We start from the raw sequence: 18,738 nt of genomic DNA, 5'->3' as shown, positions 1-18,738 counted from the left end.
TAGCCTGGGCGAGATTCGTATGCCGCCAGTTGGGGCATACCTAGCCTCTGGGTTAGTTAGGCAGCGTAAACTCAGCTGCTACCCAAGGGTTCACCCCAGTGGCGTAGCTAGGTGGAGCACCAGGGGAGCGGCCGCTCCCCCAAACGAAGTTCTGCCGGCACCTATTTTTTTCGTCCAGTTGCACTGAAAATGTGTGCCAGTGCCAGTCCGCTCTCGCTCCCTCCGAGCCATCAACCTGGCTCGTCCTGGCTCCGCTTCTGGCTCACCCTCACCAGCTTGTGACAATGTGTCTGAGGTATATATTTACAAAGTTTTACATGTGAGAAAAGTTTCACAAATGGAAGCAGCCAAAAATGTTACTTTCTTTGGTGTTTATGAAAAGATATACACACAGAGAAGGCAGTATTAGGACAGTATTCCAAGGAATTACCCAGAAAACATAATAGCTAGCTGGGTAAATTCCCTGGGCTGAAACTTCCTTTCATTTAGTGCATGTACAGGTACATTTGTAGCAGTAGACTTTCAAAGGGAAGCTCAGCCCACATTTTCATAGGGAGGCTCTATTTATATGACACAGAAACATACACAAGTGCATGTACTCTCTCAAGCAGTGTCCCCACCTTTACACCATCATGCAAAGTTCTTGCATTTGCTGCCCATTTTCTTCAGCCTGCAGCAGACCCTTCACACTTTCCCCATTCTTCTTGAATTCCTGCTCCCTTTCAACAATCCCATTCCCTCACAATACTCACTAGTTCCACAGCTCTCTCCAAAGTCCCATGCACCATGATTGTCCAGCCCTTGCAGCTCAGCCCCTCCTTTCTATGACTAGAATTCTCCCCATTGGCTGGATCCTACCACAGTCTCTGTGAAAAATATCCAGACACTTTAGCCATTATTCTGACTTTGAGCCCAGTAATTTACAAATTTGTAGAATCCTAAAAAATCTAGACAGTTGGTGATCCAAGGCTCCCGAGTCCTCAGCACATTTGATAGGCCCCTGCCTAGTTTACCTATGTCCTAATCCAGTTCTGACTACTGTGCAATGGTAAGAGTAGAAATCCAGAGAGAGGGGGAGGACCCTGTTTCTGTGACCCCACCACTGATGATGTAACCCCATTTGGGGACTTGATACAGAGGGATGGATTTTGTGTCGGAGACTTTCTTAAAAAAACAGTATACATGAATAAATAATAAAGTGAACATGATAGCTGACAGATAAAATGGTAATGCAAAATATTACTCTGCATATAACACCAAAAAAGGGAGACTAGCCATCATAATAACTAAACAGGTAGCCTTCACTCTACAGAACACCAACAAGTGCAGTAGAATAGACCAGGGGTTCTCAACAATCCTCAGGACACATTCAGCCAGTAGGGTTTTCATGGTTGTGATTGTAAACCATTTCGATACTGATGAGAAAGGCGGATAGGAAGTCTGAAATTAACATAATGATATAGATATATTTTTATTGCCTCTGGATACCAATCTCTGTTATGCATATTCATGTTAGATATCCTAAACACCTGACTAGTACATAAGTACATAAGTAATGCCACACTGGGAAAAGACCAAGGGTCCATTGAGCCCAGCATCCTGTCCACGACAGCGGCCAATCCAGGCCAAGGGCACCTGGCAAGCTTCCCAAACGTACAAACATTCTAGTTGTTCAGTTCTGAGGACAAAATTAAGAACCCCTGGTATAAATAACAGAAATTTCCACCATGAAACCATATGCTTGTCAGGCTTCCTCTGAAACCACTGGGTTAGTGAGCCCTTGGACCCCTGCCGAGGAGCGGCAGCGGCAGGAGAATCACCCAAAACACAAGACAAGGCAGACCTCTGACAGAAAACCGCTAGACTTCACCTGCACTTGACCGCCCTTCCCCAGGAGTTGAGCCCCTAGGTGCAGGTGGCCGGCAGGACTTACCAGACAGGGCAGGAACAGGATACCAACAAGGAGGCAAGCTGGGTCATGGGCAGGCAACCGACAGTAGCATAAACCAAACAGATAAGCCAGGTCTTGGGCAGGCAGCAGACAGTAGAATAAACCAGGAGATAAGCCGGGTCTTGGGCAGGCAGCAGACAGTAGAGTAAACCAGGAGATAAGCCGGGTCTTGGGCAGGCAGCAGACAGTAGAGTAAACCAGGAGATAAGCCGGGTCTTGGGCAGGCAGCAGACAGTAGAATAAACCAGGAGATAAGCAGGGCCAAAGCTGAAACCGGAAAATAGCACAGACGCACTGCAATAACTCTCGCTGAGGGAAACTCCTCTGAGGACCTTTGTTGCAAGGCAAGCTAGAAAGCATCCAGGTGGTTAATGAAGGCAAAGTACAAGGGAGGTCACCAGGTAAGGGTACTGCTTAGTTCCAAAAAAATCCCAAGACAATCCGGAGGGCTGGAAGATCTGGACCGGACTGAAGTACCTTCTGGAACATGGAAAACAGCCAGCAGTCAATCCATAGCAGCCATCAGGTCTAGCCACCAGGTGGCGAGATGAATGAGAGCATGAAACATGGGCCAAATCGTAACAATGCTCTTAATAGATTAAAAATCACATTCTGTAGTAATAAGTTAAACTGCAGTTATGATGCAAGAGGAATTTAAATTATAAGCAGACATCTGATTAGACCCTCTCCAGAGCCTACCTTACATCCCCGGAGATCCAGTGGGGTATTTGTGGCAAGGAGCAATCCCCACTTGCTCCTGCCCCCTAATGGTTCAAATGGCTGCTGCAAACTAGTGGTAGTCTTGGGTACTACCACTAGAGGTCAGCCTTCCATATATGGAAGTGGAGTCCATATATGGTAGGCTGACCTCTAGCAGTAGTACCACCACAAGACTACTGCTAGAGCTCATAGCAGCCATTTTAGCCACTGGAGTCGCAAGGGGCAGGAGCGAGTGGGGATTTCTCCTGCCCCAGATATCCCACTGAACCACCAGAGACAAAAGGCTGGCCCTGGGGGGGGGGGGGGGGGGAGTCTTCTCATGGAGGAGGCGATCTATTCCTGGGGGGGGGGGGGTTTGATCTGATCATAGAGGGGGGGCAGGCTTGATCATGGGGTGTTTGGGAGGGGAGCCTATCCAACTACCTTGGCTGTTACCCAGAAGCTATGCAGGTGCCGGCTGGTATTCAGTGCCAGCAACCGCATAGCTAAGCGACGAAAGTCAGAACTGCTATTTATCCTGTCCTATTTGGTCACTTAGCTATGTGGGCCCCAGCGTTGAATATTGCCAGCACCAGCATAGCTGCCAGCTCCTCCCCATCTCCACCTCGGAACACCTCTCTGCAGTCCATTTTTAAAATGGCTGGTTAGTGCCAATATTCAGTGGCACTGCCTGGTTAAGTGCCACTGAATATTGGCAGCTGCACCACAGAGCAAGATTTAAGTGGACAGGAGCCCACTTAAATATCAACCTGTAACTTTCCAAGATGGAAAGTAAAGGACTTAGAATCAGTTTTAAAAATTTCAGTATGATTGACATACAGAGAACCAAAAAATCCAGGACCTGGAGTGTACACTTTCAGTGCATGAAATCTGTTCCAGAATTGACTTCCTCCTTATTAGACAAAAACAAAAAAAAGAGAAAATATCTGCCACAGAAATAGCAAAACAAAAGGAAAAAAGCAGATCAAAAAAGACAAAAAGTAGAACAAGAGGGTAACAGAAGTGGTTTAAACCACTTCTTCTGTTACCCTCTTGCAGTGGCGTAGCAGGGGGGGCTGCCACCCGGGGTGGGGCGGTTCGCCGTTGCACCCCCCTGGGTGCAGCACGATGACACCCCCGCCCCCCTCCCCCCCAACCAGCTCCCGCACCCTACCTTTAAAAAGAATATCAGGAGGCGAGGCAGCGCCTCGCGCCTGCCCTGCATGTAAAAGAATTGTGGACCGTCGGGTCTTCCCTCGCTCGCCTCTATGTGTCCCGCCCTCCGCTGACGCAACATCCTATTTCCGCAAGGGTGGGACAGACAGAGCGAGAGAAGGCCTGATGGTCCACATTTCTTCTACGTGCAGGGCAGGCGCAAGGCGCTGCGCCTCGCCTCCCGATATTCTTTTTAAAGGTAGGGTGCGGGAGCTGGTCGGGGGGGGGGTTACGATTCGCCGAGGGGGGACCTGGCAGGGAGCACCCCCCCCTGAGCTGACACCCGGGGCGGACCGCCCCTCCCGCCCCCCCTTGCTACGCCACTGCCCTCTTGTTCTACTTTTTGTCTTTTTTGATCTGTTTTTTTCCTTTTGGTTTCCTCCTTATTAGGAAAAGGACCGATAGCACTGATTAAAATGATTGCAATCCATCTTTCATAATTCCCAATACCAATGACAATAGACCTTGCAAGAAAAGCATGCCAGAAGAATTCAAAAGTTGGAAGAACAAGTGTGTCACTCACCAATACCCTGATGTCCGTTGTAGGAGAGGGAGGCCAGGGAACCATATAGGACAGGTCTTCATAGAAAAAAAGAGTCCAGCTTCCAGTTTACTGTGGAAAGCATACCACAAAGATCAACCAAAATGAATATACATAACTCCCCCACATATATTTAGAACTGTATTTTAATATCTGCTTGTTATCCTATTATTATGTTTTATCATTATCATGTTGTACAAGATCCTTCTGTACCACTAAATGCCTTTTTAATATATTTCCACTACTCATGATGTATTGTAAGCCACATTGAGCCTGCAAAAAGGTGGGAAAACGTGGGATACAAATGCAATAAATAAATAAATAAAGAAAATTTATTGAGGTCAGATCTGGGAAGAACCAATAAACAGGAGTATAGAATTGGCCCTTTCCAAAACAATACAAAAAAATCAAGGGTTAACAATGTATATGCATGTCCTGGAAATATGCAATAAATGCATCTATCAAGCACATACATTTGAAGGTATAGGTATATGGTTAAATATTATACCTAGCAAACTTAGGGCTGGATTTACTAAAATGTGCTCCTGTGTTAGTGCGCTAATGCTGTTAATAGATCTTGTTGCATTAAAATGGACCTGCAGTAAATAATTACCAAAAACAGCGAAGATGACACAAAAAAAAAAAAATAAAAAATAAAGAAGATAAAAAATAAAATCAAAAACAGACGACACAAAAATAATGATAAAACTATGGATTTATTGAGGTAGTATGACTCGACACAGCTGTGTTTCGGCCCAACTGGCCTGCATCAGGAGTCTAAATAAAACAAATAAATTTAAAACATATCGATTTAAAACAACATTAATATACAATAGAAAACAATAAAAAACAGATGAGCTACAACCATCAATACATTGCATTTTGTAGATACAATTTAAACAAAATAATTTTAAGAATAGACAAAACAGAAGAAAGATGGAAGAATCAAAAAATGAAAAAAAAAAATGAAAAATATGTATTTTACAATTCCTTTTGTATACATAATCTAAAGTGAACAATATATTATAGTTGTCAAAGTGCATGTGGATTGTGAAAAACTGCAGAAAGAACTTAGGAAACTGGAAGACTGGATATCCAAATGGCAGATGAAATTTAATGTGGACAAATGCAAAGTGATGAATATTGTGAAGAATAATCTGAATCATAGTTATCTGATGCTAGGGTCCACCTTAGGAGTCAGCACTCAAGAAAAAGATCTAGGTGTCATTGTAGACAATACACTGAAACAGGATGCTAAGAATTATTAGGAAAGGAATGAAAATAAGACCAAGAATATTGTAATGCTTCCTTATCGCTCCATGGTGCTACCTCACCTTGAGTATTGCATTCATTTCTAGTCACCGTACCTCAAAAAAGATATAACAGAAATAGAAAAGGTTCAAAGAAGAGCAACCATAATAATAAAGGGGATGGAACTCCTCCCAAATGAGGAAAGGCTAAACAAATTAGGGCTCTTCAGTTTGGAAAAGAGATGGCTGAGGAGGAATACCATTGAGGTCAATAAAATCCTGAGTTGTGTAGAGTGAGTATAAGTGAATCGATTTTTCACTCCTTCTAAAAGTACAAAGACCAGGGGACACTCCATGAAATTACATGGAAATACTTTTAAAACAAATAGGAGGAATATTTTTTCACTCAAAGAATAGTTAAGTTCTGAAACTTGATGCCGGAGGGTGTGGTAACAGAGGTTAGCATATCTGGGTTTAAAAAAGGTTTGGACAAGTTCCTGGAGGAAACGTCCATAGTTTGTTTGTTTGTTTGTTATTGAGATCATTGGAGCCGACTCTGTGGGTGCTGTGGGTGCTTGAGCACCCCCAATATTGAGAAAATTCATTGTATGTGTCCAGGGAGGGGTTATTTTCATTGGGCTTAGCACCCCCAATAATTCTGAAAAGTTGGCTCCTACGATTGAGATGGACATGGGGGAAGCCTCTGCTTGCCCTGGGATTAATAGCATGGAATGTTGCTACTTTCTACCTGGATTGGCCACTGCTGGAAGCAGGATACTGGGCTAGATGGACTATTTGTCTGACTCAGTATAAAACTATGTGAATGTTTGGCAGCTAAAATTTAATGCTAAGGCACGAAGGAGGGGGCAAGATGGTGGCTAGCAAGGATGCGGCTGAGTTCAGCACCGTCTGAATTTTCAGTTTGTGATATTTTGGGCTACTTTACCTTATATTCTTCATGCCTAAATGAAAGGGGAAACCTCGGGCACTCTCCAGCTCATCTACGCTCCTTTCCTGTCAGACGGAAATCACTCAGTTTTCTCGACAGAATGTCATTCTGGGTGTTTCTGCTGTGCGGGGCATGAGGAAGAGCCCTGCATTGGAGAGTGACGCTACACTTAGCCCATCAGGCCCAGTAGCTCGTCCTGCACCCCAAGAAATAGCAATACCCAAGCTGCCAATGGCGGCAGAAATTTTACCACCATCTTTGCTCCTGTTGGGGGGCAGGTTCTTCTGCCTGTGTACTTCGAATTATTACATCTGGCAGCCAAGCTGTAACCTTAACTGCATCTAGAGGAGCACTGGAAGACCTAGGAAAGAAGGTGGTTGTTCCATTACCAACAGCTGGAAAGAACACTCTTAAGGTTTAGAAATTGGAAGAGACTTTAAAAGTACATGATGGAAAGATAGAAGAATTCATAAAGTTGAACAACTTAAACAATCTAGGGGTACTTTATTGCAAGACCTTATGTTTTTTTCAGAGAAAATCGGAGAACTTTGAGAATTATACCAAACAATTGAATTTACATAAAAGTAGCCATACTGGGCCAGAACAATGGTCCATCTAGTCCAGTATTCTGTTTTCCAAACAGTGGCCAAGCCAGGTCACAAGTACCTGGCAGAAATCCAAATCGTAGCAACACTCCATACTACAAATCCCAGTTGCTTCCCATGTCTGCCTCAATAGCAGATATGGACTTTTTCTCCAGGAATTTGTCCAAACCTATTTTAAACCCAATTTGTACTTGTCAAACTTTCCTACTTTGCTGACAATGTTGCCTAAAGAAGCTTCTTATAAATATTTGCAGGAGGTATTTCAATATTCATCTGTGACTCATCCCCTATTGTATAAGATTTATTATTTACTAGTTTCTAAGAAGCATCTATGGTGGACATCTCTTCAGATAGTCTGGACTTGACTGGCATTTTGGAGAACTCACAAGACAAATTTGATGAAAGGACTACCTTATTAGTAACTTTTGTTTTCAACCAAGATAAGGAAGTTTTAATGCATCTATATTTCAAGATTAAGGAGGAAAAGTTCTGTTATTTCCTGATGTAGTTAAGTCCACTCAGTCTGAGGTAGGCAATTCTTGAATCTTTGTTAGCGTGTTGATGATATTGGAGCTAAGTTCCAATTAAATGTAATGATGATTCAATTTTATCATCATACTTATGTATTTTATGATGTATCTCAGCTGTAGTTTTTCTTGGAAGAAAAGGGATCTACTACTGATAGAGAAGAGTTACCTGCATAATTTGGGATGTAAGAGATATTGACATTCAACTTGCTATTTCTTCATATGTCTTTATTTTTTTGTCCCTTTTTCCTCAGGGATATGGGTCTAGCCCCTCTCATAATTGTGGACTATATAGAGTTAGTTTTACTATTATATTGGTGCTATTTTCTCTATTGACTCTTTATCTTTAATTCCATTTGTGTTGGATGTATCATGAAAAAGCATAAATAATTAAAACAAAATGTAATGTGAAGAAGTGCAAAGTGATGCACTTGGGGTATAGAAATACGAACGAGCAGTATATACTAGGGGGTGAGAGACTGAAATGCACAGATTAGGAGAGAGACCTTGGAGTGTCTGAGGATTTAAAGGTGGCAAAACATTATGACAAAGAGATATCAAACCCAAGGTTCAAATGAGTAGTTATTTATTTTATTTACCTTTTTTAGTAGTAGCTCAAGGTGAGTTACATTCAGGTACACTGGATATTTCCCTGTCCCAGGAGGGCTCACAATCTAAGTTTGTACCTGAGGCAATTGAGAATTAAGTGACTTGCCCAAGATCACAAGGAACAGCAGTGGGATTTGAACCAGCCACCTGTGGATTGCAAGACCAGTACTCTAACCACTAGGCCACTCCTCCAAGATTACCACAGAGTACATGCAAGTTCCAATGCCTAGTTTTTAACATTTTATTTAGGTGTGTGCTTATTGTTATCACATAATTGGAAATATATGAATACGTCTCCAACCCACCCAAAACAAACCTACAACCAACCCCTTCCAAATCTGTATACTGCAGATCTGAATCTGTAAGTAGCAGCCTTATAAAATGGCTGTTTGCACATGTAGGGCATTTACACCCATAAACATTGCTTTTTATACATGTAAATGCTGTGCAAGACTTCCAAAAACAATTTTGCTTATCTGATTTACTTTAAGTAGATAGTGCCCCAATGAATAAATGACCTAAATGAATTTAAGAAAATGGGAAATTCCCTCAGAACCCTATGGAAGCATCATACTGAAAATATATAAGATGAACAACCAAAGAGTAATTCGCAGGAAGATGCAGAAATATAAGCTCTGTGGCCATCAGGAAGAAAACTACTCATTTTATTTTGGGGCCCTTTTACCAAGTTGTGGTGAAAAGGGCCCTGTGCTAGCGGCGGAGGCCATTTTTACTGCAGAGGGTAAAAAAGGCTGAAAATAGCCATGGCCATGCAGTAAGATTGTTCTTACCGCGTGGCCATGTGAGGTGGAGCACTTCCAGCCACGCACTAAGGTGGTGGTAAGGGATCCTGTGCTAACCCGGTGGTAACCGTAGCAAGCAACACTGCCCAATTACCACCAGGTTAGCGCCACGCTAAAAAATATGGGCCAATTTTCTCTAGTGTGGGAACAGGGCCGCCGAGAAACTGAGCCGGGCCCGGGGCAAGGCCGCCCCCTCCCCAAGGTTGCCGCTGCCGGTCCCCCTTCCACCCCCCCCCGAGGTCGCTGCCCTCTGTCCGCCACCGGGCCGGGCCCCCTGCATTGAAATCACAGCGTCTCTCACCTCCATGTGAAAGCGCTGCAGGCAGCAGATCGCCTCCCTTCGGCCCTCCTTGTGTCCCGCCCTCGCGGAACTTACATCAGACAAGGGCAGGAAACAGGGAGGGAAGTAGGCCCAAAGGGAGGCGATCTGCTGCCCTGCTGCCTGCAGCGCTTTCACACGGAGGTGAGAGGCGCTGTGATTTCAATGCAGGGGGCCCGGTCCGGTGGCAGACGGTTGACGACAGAGGGTGGGTGGGACTGCGGCGCCGGGCCCCCCCTGGAGGCTCGGACCTGAGGAATTTTGTCCCCTCTGCTCCCCCTTGGCGGCCCTGTGTGGGAAATGGTGCATGCCGAGGCTGGAACTACTGCTGGTGCCCGCGTTGGGCTGGCGGTAGCTACAGATTACAGTTGGGCTTACTGCCACTTTGTAAAAGGACCCCTATGTTAGGTAAACACCATGCAGAGTTTCCCACCCTCACACAATGAAGAATACAAACACACACTTTGTTAAGGATGGAACATTTATCAGTGCTTTGAGAGGGAAAGAAAAAGATAACTCGATTTTTAAAGATTTGAGACCCTGTTGTGAACTCTAACATCTAAATTGTGTAGCACACTGTTGAATACAGTTCAGATTGTCTTATTAAGGCTGATATTTGTGGGCGTTATCGTGTTGGGATTAGCCTCATTTCCTTCTCACACAATATTATTCAAGCCTTCAATTGGGGTGGGGAAGGGATTGGTAGGGTTTAGTTAGCTTGTTTAGGTGGGTAGGGAGAGTAGGGAGGGGGATACATTTAAATTTGTTTTCCTGGTTGTCATGATTGTAACTGTCTATTTTGTTGTGAATGCTTTATTTCCTAAGCTGTAATAAAGATGACCTTAAAATACTAGGTTAAAAAAAAGGATACTGAAGGGGAAGCAACAGATCCAAGAGACAGTCATGAAATTATTTTGGACAATCTAGGTAGTGTCTGATTTGTGGCTGCCTGTGATCTGGGTACCAGAAGGGGTATGTTCACTTCACATTAAAAGAAGAAAGAAAGAACGAAATGCAGAAGGTAGGCAGCGATAATCACCTAGAAAAATGCACAGATGAGCTGACCTCAAGGTCTGATTCTCTCTCTTCAATTCTGACTTATGATCTTATGCAAATGAAATCACTTGTCTCTCTGCCCTCACATAAGTTTTTTGAGACGCACACTGGAACCACGTGAATTAACCTGCTGTACATACTAATGGATCGATTCAGTTTGTGGCTAATATGTTCTCAGGAAAGGTGACTGGGACTCAAATACAGCTGCTAAGATCATAGGTGAAGGCTGCACTTTAATTGCCCATGCTGTATCTTGCTGCAAACCAAGGGACTAAGTATCCTGTCTTCCGTTTCTTCTCTTTATTCAATTATCTAGTAGTCAATTAATATTAATGCACTTTTTACTTCTCTGAAATTGATGCATATAAGTTCAGCAGCTTTTCTCTCCCAACAAATCTACAAGGTGTTAAAGGCATTGTGTCTTTAGAATCAAGTGCATTAAGCAAATTATGCATGTGTAAAATTCTGTAGCTGTGGCCACCTTTGCGTCTCCCAGGGATAGGACTATAGAGGAGCTTCTTCTAAAGACACATTTTCTATGCTTAAAAGCTGCCCGCCCCCTTAAGAAACTCTTTTCTTTTGTCTCAGAAATAGGAAGCACTGTGTGTCTCTTTCTAACAGCTATTGAAAAAGCGTCTAAACCTACCTTAGTGGGAGTAACTTCCTCCATTGTGTGAGCCTGCTGGCAGTCTCCTAGTTCCTAATGCACCAGAGAGAAAAATCAAACCCCTATAATCTTCCTGACAGAAGCAAAAAAAAAAAAAAAAAAAAGAGCATAATTGAGGTAGAAAGGGGAAGAAATTACATACCCAGGAATTCCAGGGAGCAGTTTACACTCCAGTTCTGCAACCTCCTGACTGCGTTTCAAACAGGAAGTCCTTACACAAACTCTTTACAATGGTCAGATTGCTTAAGAGGAAAACAACAGACTACAGAACAGAAGCAGAAACGTGGCGAGGAGTTTGTCATGTCAGCTGCTGTGGAAGAGACACTGGCAGAAAGATCCCCAGCTTGTTGCTAGCAGGTTAAAGTCTCACACTGCTTGTAGAGGCCACGGGCATTAAGGCATAGAATCAAAGCGACTGTTGCTGTTTTGCACTCTTGGGTACCTCTAGTTGTGGCTTCAATCTGCAGGCCATTAACGTGGGTAGCTGTGACACCTCAACCCACCTGACAACCTCTCACTCAGACCATAGCCTCAGTCCCCATCCCCATGCATTTATAGGGACGGCCCGGGGTACCAACCTGGGCAAAAAGATACAGGTAACAGTACAGAAATTCATTATGGATAATATAGATCATGGAGGTTTACCTGACTATCTTTCTTGTCTCACAATTCCCTATTCTTTAGCAAGAGGTCTGTGTTCTGTTAACGATCATCGTCTAATTCTCCCTAGTCCCAAATCTGCATATTTAGAATCAACTACATGCTTGGTAATGGCAAGTTCCCTGCAAGCTATGGTAACATCTTACTTACCCCAGTACCCAAAGATGCCAAGAAAAAGAGTAGTGATCTGTCCAACTACCGACCGATAGCATCCATTCCCCTTTTCGTGAAACTCATGGAGAACTTGGTGAATAAACAGCTTAGTGAGCATTTGGACAAGTTTAATATTCTGCATACTTCGCAGTCGGGATTCCGACCACTCCACAGTACTGAGACCATACTTGTCACCCTCCTATCCAACTTCAAGAGTGAAATAGCTGTAGGGAAGAGTATTTTGCTCTTGCAGTTTGACATGTCCAGTGCCTTCGACATGGTGCACCATGGCATCCTGCTGCGGCTTCTAGATTACTTTGGTGCCAGCGGAAACGTACTAGCCTGGCTGAGAGGCTTTCTTACGTCAAGAACTTACCAAGTCTACACCAACTCCAACTTTTCATCTCACTGGAAAGCAGACTGTGGAGTGCCACAGGGTTCCCCACTATCACCAACCCTCTTTAACATGATGTTGATTCCTTTGGCAGCGGCTCTCTCCAAACTGGGTCTTAACCCATTTATCTATGCCGATGATATCACTATCTTCATCCCCTTTGAGAAAGACTTAAATGAAATAACCAGTAAGATTTGGCAAGGCTTCAACACCATGCTCGACTGGGCCAACTCATTTCGATTCAAATTCAACGCCGAGAAAACACATTGTTTGATTCTCTCCTCTCCCTATCACAAACTCAGGCCTCCTACATTACTCACTTCTGAGCTCGTCCTGCCAATCTCGGAGTCCCTAAAAATCTTGGGAGTCATAGTTGATAGATCCTTGACACTGGAGTAGCATGTGAACTACAGTCAAGCAAATGTTCTTCTCTCTTTGGAAGCTTAAGCATATCCAGCCTTATTTCCCTAGAGAAGTGTTCCACAACCTAGTCCAGTCTCTAGTCATAAGCTGTCTAGATTACTTCAACAGTATCTATGGGGGATGCACAAGCATGCTCCTAAAAAAATTGCAAACTGCTCAGAACACAGCAGCTCGACTCATCTTCGGTAAATCGAGATTTGAAAGTTCGAGACCACTGCGTGAGAGGTTGCACTGACGTCCAGTGAAGGACCGCATTGCTTTCAAGATCTGCGCATTGGTGCACAAAATCATCTATGGAGAAGCCCCCGCTTATATGGACACTCTCATTAACCTGCCGCTCAGGAACTCCCGCAAGTCAGCTCGTTCGTACCTCAATCTTTACTACCCAGCTTTTAGTGGCCTCAAATATAAGACCGTCTATGCTTCCTCTTTCTCCTATCTCAGCACTCAATTGTGGAACGGCCTGCCTCAAGAGGTCAAATTCACTCCAGATCATCAGACCTTTAAGAGGCGACTTAAGACCTTCCTTTTTGGTAGAGCATACGCCGAGAGCCCACCTGGCGCCACATCCTTCTGAACCATGGCTATCTCAGCGACAAATTATTACCTCTCCTCTCTCCCTTTCCCCCCAGTTGTTTCTCTTTCCCTCTTATGACTTTGATTATTGTATTTTGTACTATTGTTTGTTTAATAGACTATTGTACGCCACATTGAGCCTGCCTGTGGACGGGAATATTGTGGGATATAAATGCCATAAATAAATAAATAAACTAGACATTGTGCATTTCTCTTTCTTTTACCTCACGTCTGGAACACTCTGCCCCTTTCTCTCTGCAGCAACACTTTGTTTAAAAAATTTAAATCCAAACTCAAGACTTGATTGTTCACACAAGCCTTCGGAGTACCAGATACATAAGGTTTACCCCCTTTTCCCTTTATTTCCTATCCCTTACAAATAATGATTTTATTTCCTCTCCACCAGTTTCCTTTTTCCACCTCTTCGTCCTTTGTCCTTCTAAGTGTGAGTGAATACACTTTCCTATCAAAAAATTGGAGTTCTTTTTCCTTTTTCTTATATGTTTTTGTAGTATGTACATCGCTTTGTCCTGCTTGGTCAGTTTAAGCGGTATAGAAAGCACTAATAAACTATAAACAACAGAACACAAGATATGAGTGGTAACAACTTGACTGCAGTTTTATTGTACAAGACATAACATTATCAACAGTACGTATTGATACCCAAGCCAGTTACAAATCCACATAGGACAATCGTGATGCCTCCAGCCTGCCTTGGACTCAGCAAGGCTGACAAACTCTTTGACACATTAGCAGGACACCCATCAAGCAGCAAGGGAAACCATCAACAGGAGCAGCTGACTCAGCTGTCCCATTCAGCAATTATTAGGGTTCAACAACCTTTGCACTCAACGTTGAATGGGATGGTCTTTAAACCCTACTGCAAATGCCACCCCTGACAGTGGGGGTGCCACTGGCCATGTGGGAAAGATCCCCCTACCCCATCCTTATTGCTAGTGACTTACTATTGGAGGGTCCTGGGTTGGAAGAGCTGCATGGCACCACGTTAATAGAGTGCCATACACCTTATCTCTAATGTGGTTAGACATGTTATCCCAACCCAACTTCTAACCCCCTACTTGGGCCATAGCCTCAGCCCTCTACCCCCACGTTTGTAGGCTAGGGAGGGAGAAACCAAAAGAGATGTGATAGATAACAGTACACTGAAATTCATTAGGGATAATATAGACAATGGAACACAAGGTATGAGTGGTTACAGTTTGGTTGCAAAGCATAAACAATATTATCAACAATATTTAATGATAGCCGAGCCAGCTACAAATCCATATAAAACAATCATGATGCTTCCAGCCATCTCGGGACCAGCAAAGCTAACAAACTCTCTGATACCATTAGCAAGACACACCACCATGCAGTAAGGGAATCCATCAACAGGGGCAATTGACTCAGCTATCCAATGCAGCAATAATTAGGATTCAACAACGCCTATGCAATTGCTGGTGAGTAGTACGTAGGATGGGGATCGTCCAGTCATGAACAACTTCAGCTCATAGCTCATTTACAATGCTCCTGGTTTGGATATTCTCACCACAAGCCTGGAGCAGTTACTAGTAGCTTGCCCAAAGCAGATTAAAACCCCCCCTCAAGCTGCGGCCAGTTTGAGGACTTTAGCTATAAGAGTTACTTATCCAACATTCCTTGCAGGATTGTTGTGAAACTGATCGTTTCCAATGTCAGACAAATAGATGCCATCCTTCCAATGTAACCCTTCGCAACAATTATCTACTCAGGGGTGCATGATTGGTTGTTGTCCCCCCCCCCCAAATGCACAATTGAGGCTGCTATTTGCCTATTTACTTTCTTTCGATCCCGTCCCTAGATCCTTTGTTGCAAGCAGCAACAATGAGGGATGATGTTGCTCCATATAAACAAAGACCGATTGAACAATGAGACGATGAAAGAGAGATCTTGGCAGTCAGTTTGCACCAGCTCCAAGCACAACAAGGATTCCAGACCATTTCCCCCCAGGTGGATAATAATTGCTCAAGGGAGCACCATCTTACCCTTCATCTGCTGGAGGAGAGGGACAAGCTGTGACTACTTCATACTCCCCCAGCCTGGGATCCAAGCCAAGATGAGGACCGTATCATCTCACGTCAGCTTGCATAGTAGCATGTTTAACAAAGAATTGTCCTATAATCCAAACAATCCCTCTTCACACTGCAGGCCCTACGAGAGATAAACTTAATTAAATAGGTGAGGAAAAGCTGCTATTGCTCTCATATCTAATATAAGATTTGAAGGCTGCTGAATGCCACCTGCCAATTCTTTGAATAGCACAGAAAAAGAGCCCCCTATCTGTTGTGCTTGTGGCAGCACCAGTTTGGAAGGAATGCATTCCAAAATGGGCCAGATTGTGGCCGACTCTGACCAAGCATTTTTTTAAGGACAGCAGCAAATTGGAATTGGGTCAAGGAGTACCATCCATATGTACTACAAAATGCTTGCAGCCTGCTGGCCTAACCTCCATATATATCCTGGAATTCTGTAGGTGGCAGGTCAGCAAAGACTCTACCTGCATCAAAATTATCTCCTGGCCCCTCCCCTTTAGGTCTGTCTTGGATTGATGAATAATCAGTCTCAATTTGGCCTCCTCCAGCACATTGCAAAAGAGAATACTATTCCAAGATTCACCCATCTTTGAGGTTACAACTAGTTCAATGACCCTTAGGATGCCAATCAGAAAAGATGTAATCCAAAAGGTGAATCCCTCACTACAGCTAAGGCATGCCACAGCTCAGTGAGGAGCTTATGGGTAATCAGACAACTTCAGTCTCATTTTTGTCCCTTTCCCCAACTCCAACCCATATAACTTTTCCAACCATGAACACGCAGAAGGTTCTCCCTAACCTGCAACCTTAGAGAAGAAAGACACCATGGCCAAGTGTGTTGCAACCAAGCCACAAGATGTTCCTGCCCAGTGGTTTTGTTATGGGACCCTGGTGCCGTAACATAAGAACACAAGCATTGCCATACTGGCACAAAACATAGGTCCATCAAGTCTAGTATCCTGATTTCAACAGTGGCCAATCCAGGTCACAAGTACCTAGCAAGATCCCAAAACAGTAAAACAGATTTTATGCTGCTTATTCTAGAAATAAGCAGTGGATTTTCCCAAGTCCATCTTAATATGACTTATGGACTCTTAGGAAATTAGCCAAACCTTTTTTAAACCCTGCTTAGCTACTGCTTTAACCACATTCTCTGGTAACAAATTCCAGAGTTTAATTACACATTGACTTAAGAAATATTTTCTCCAGCTTATTTTAAATTTACTACTTAGTAGCTTCATTGTATGCCCCCTATTCGTAGTATTTTTGGAAAGAGTAAACAAGCAATTCACATCTACCCATTCCACTTCGCTCAGTATTTTATAGACCTCTATCATATTTCCCCTCAGCCGTCTATTCTCCAAAATGACTCTAGTCTTCCTCGTAGGGAAGTTGTCCCATCCCCTTTACCATTTTCATCGCCCTTCTCTGTACATTTTTAAAATTCTGTTATATCATTTGTTTTGAGATGCGGTGACCAGAATTGCACATAGTATTCGAGGTGCGGTCGCACTATACAGCAATACAAAGGCATTTTAACATTCTCGTTTTTGTTTTCCATTCCTTTCCTAATAATTCCTATTTGCTTTCCTAGCTGCCGCTATACCCTGAGCAGAAGGTTTCAATGTATCATCAACAATTACACCTAGATCATTTTCCTGGGCAGTGACTCCTAATGCGGAACCTTGCATCACGTAGCTATAATTTGGGTTCCTCTTTCCCACATGCATCACTTTGCACTTGCTCACATTAAACATCGTCTACCATTTGAATTCCCAGTCCCCCAGCCTCGTAAGGTCCTCTTGTAGTTTTTCATAAGCCTCTTGCGATTTAACAACTTTGAATAACCAGCAGGCTTATTTTCGAAAGAGAAGGACGCCCATCTTTCGACACAAATCGCAAAATGGGCATCCTTCTCACAGGGTCGCCCAAATCGGCATAATCGAAAGCCGATTTTGGGCGTCCTCAACTGCTTTCTGTTGCAGGGATGACCAAAGTTTACTGGGGCATGTCAGAGGCGTAGTGAAGCCGGGACTGGGGCGTGCCTAACACATGGGCATCCTCGACCGATAATGGAAAAAAGAAGGGCGTCCCTGACAAACACTTGGACGACTTTACCTGGTCCTTTTTTTCTTATGACCAAGCCACAAAAATATGCCCTAAATGACCAGATAAGCACCGGAGGGAATCAGGGATGACCTCCTCTTACTCCCCCAGTGGTCACTAACCCCCTCCCACCCTCAAAATAATTCTTAAAAATATTTTTTCCAGCCTCCATGCCAGTCTCAAATGTCATACCCAGCTCCATGACAGCAGTATGCAGGTCCCTGGAGCAGTTTTAGTGGGTACTGCAGTGTACTTCAGGAAGGCAGACCCAGGCCCATCCCCCCCCCCCATCTGTTATACTTGTGGTGGTAAATGTGAGCCCTCCAAAACCCACCACAACCCACCCACATCTAGGTGCCCCCCTTCATCCCTAAGGGCTATGGTAGTGGTGTACAGTTGTGGGGAGTGGGTTTTTTTGGGGGGGAGTGGGGGGTGGGGGGCTTAGCACACAAGGTAAGGGAGCTATGTACCTGGGAGCAATTTCTGAAGTCCACTGCAGTGCCTGCTATTTAAACAGACACCATTTTGGGCCTTTTGTTCGCGTTGGTGGGAAGGAAATGGTCACTTTCTTTCTTTCTTTTCTCCTGATGAAGTATCGAAACAGAGGGATTCCTATATCTGTCGAGAAATATAAGATGTATACGTCAGCTTTAATATTAAGAAATAAGATGTATACGTCGGACTGAAAATTATTTTGACCCAAGTTATCACGTTTAGAACATTCGGGTTGAAGAAAATCAAGAGTGGTCCCGTGATTGTTGCTTTGATAGCATTACCATGGTGAAGCTAAGTACTACTTTTTTTGTTCCTGTTTTTTTGTGGTTTTTATGACATCTAGACTTCTAACTGAGTTTTTCAACTTTACACATCGAGTGGTAAATTCGGGTTATTGTTTGAGCACTTAGATTAAAATTTGTCACAATTAAAACTTCCTCCTCCGTTTTTTACTGCAGACCTTTTTTCTCCTGTTTTGAGGTTCTTGGAGTTTTTGCTCTGCAGCTGTTTTCGGATGGGGGTGGAGCCAATGATGATAGCTATTTCAGTTGGTGTCCAAGCACATGGTACCCTGGACTTATGAGGCTACATTATTTATAATTATAAAAAAGTGACTTTGGATATAAGTGCTAAACCAATACCTTATAATCAGGACATATATCTATATC

The 18,738-nt window shown here is 43.7% G+C and overlaps 1 protein-coding gene across 4 annotated transcripts in view; it reads right to left on the bottom strand.

The window, feature by feature from the left end:
- IPCEF1 (interaction protein for cytohesin exchange factors 1) overlaps positions 1-18,133 on the bottom strand; it is a 240,779-nt gene extending 222,646 nt beyond the window's left edge. The window contains exons 1-2 of one of the 4 annotated variants that reach the window (XM_030196563.1): positions 18,046-18,133; positions 4,389-4,478 (exon numbers count right to left, since the gene is read on the bottom strand). In XM_030196563.1, the coding sequence (XP_030052423.1) occupies positions 4,389-4,433 (45 nt within the window). In that variant the 5' untranslated portion in view covers positions 4,434-4,478; positions 18,046-18,133. Of the gene's footprint in view, positions 1-4,388; positions 4,479-11,170; positions 11,255-11,333; positions 11,359-15,421; positions 15,496-18,045 lie in introns of those variants that run through there. The other 3 variants (XM_030196564.1, XM_030196565.1, XM_030196562.1) reach the window with 3 other exon arrangements.
- Positions 18,134-18,738: the final 605 nt, after the last annotated feature.

This window comes from Microcaecilia unicolor, chromosome 3 (assembly GCF_901765095.1).
Source record: "Microcaecilia unicolor chromosome 3, aMicUni1.1, whole genome shotgun sequence".
NCBI classification, from domain to species: Eukaryota; Metazoa; Chordata; class Amphibia; order Gymnophiona; family Siphonopidae; genus Microcaecilia; species Microcaecilia unicolor.
Note: the sequence above shows the minus strand (reverse complement) of the source record. Positions and strands in the feature narration are given on the sequence as shown.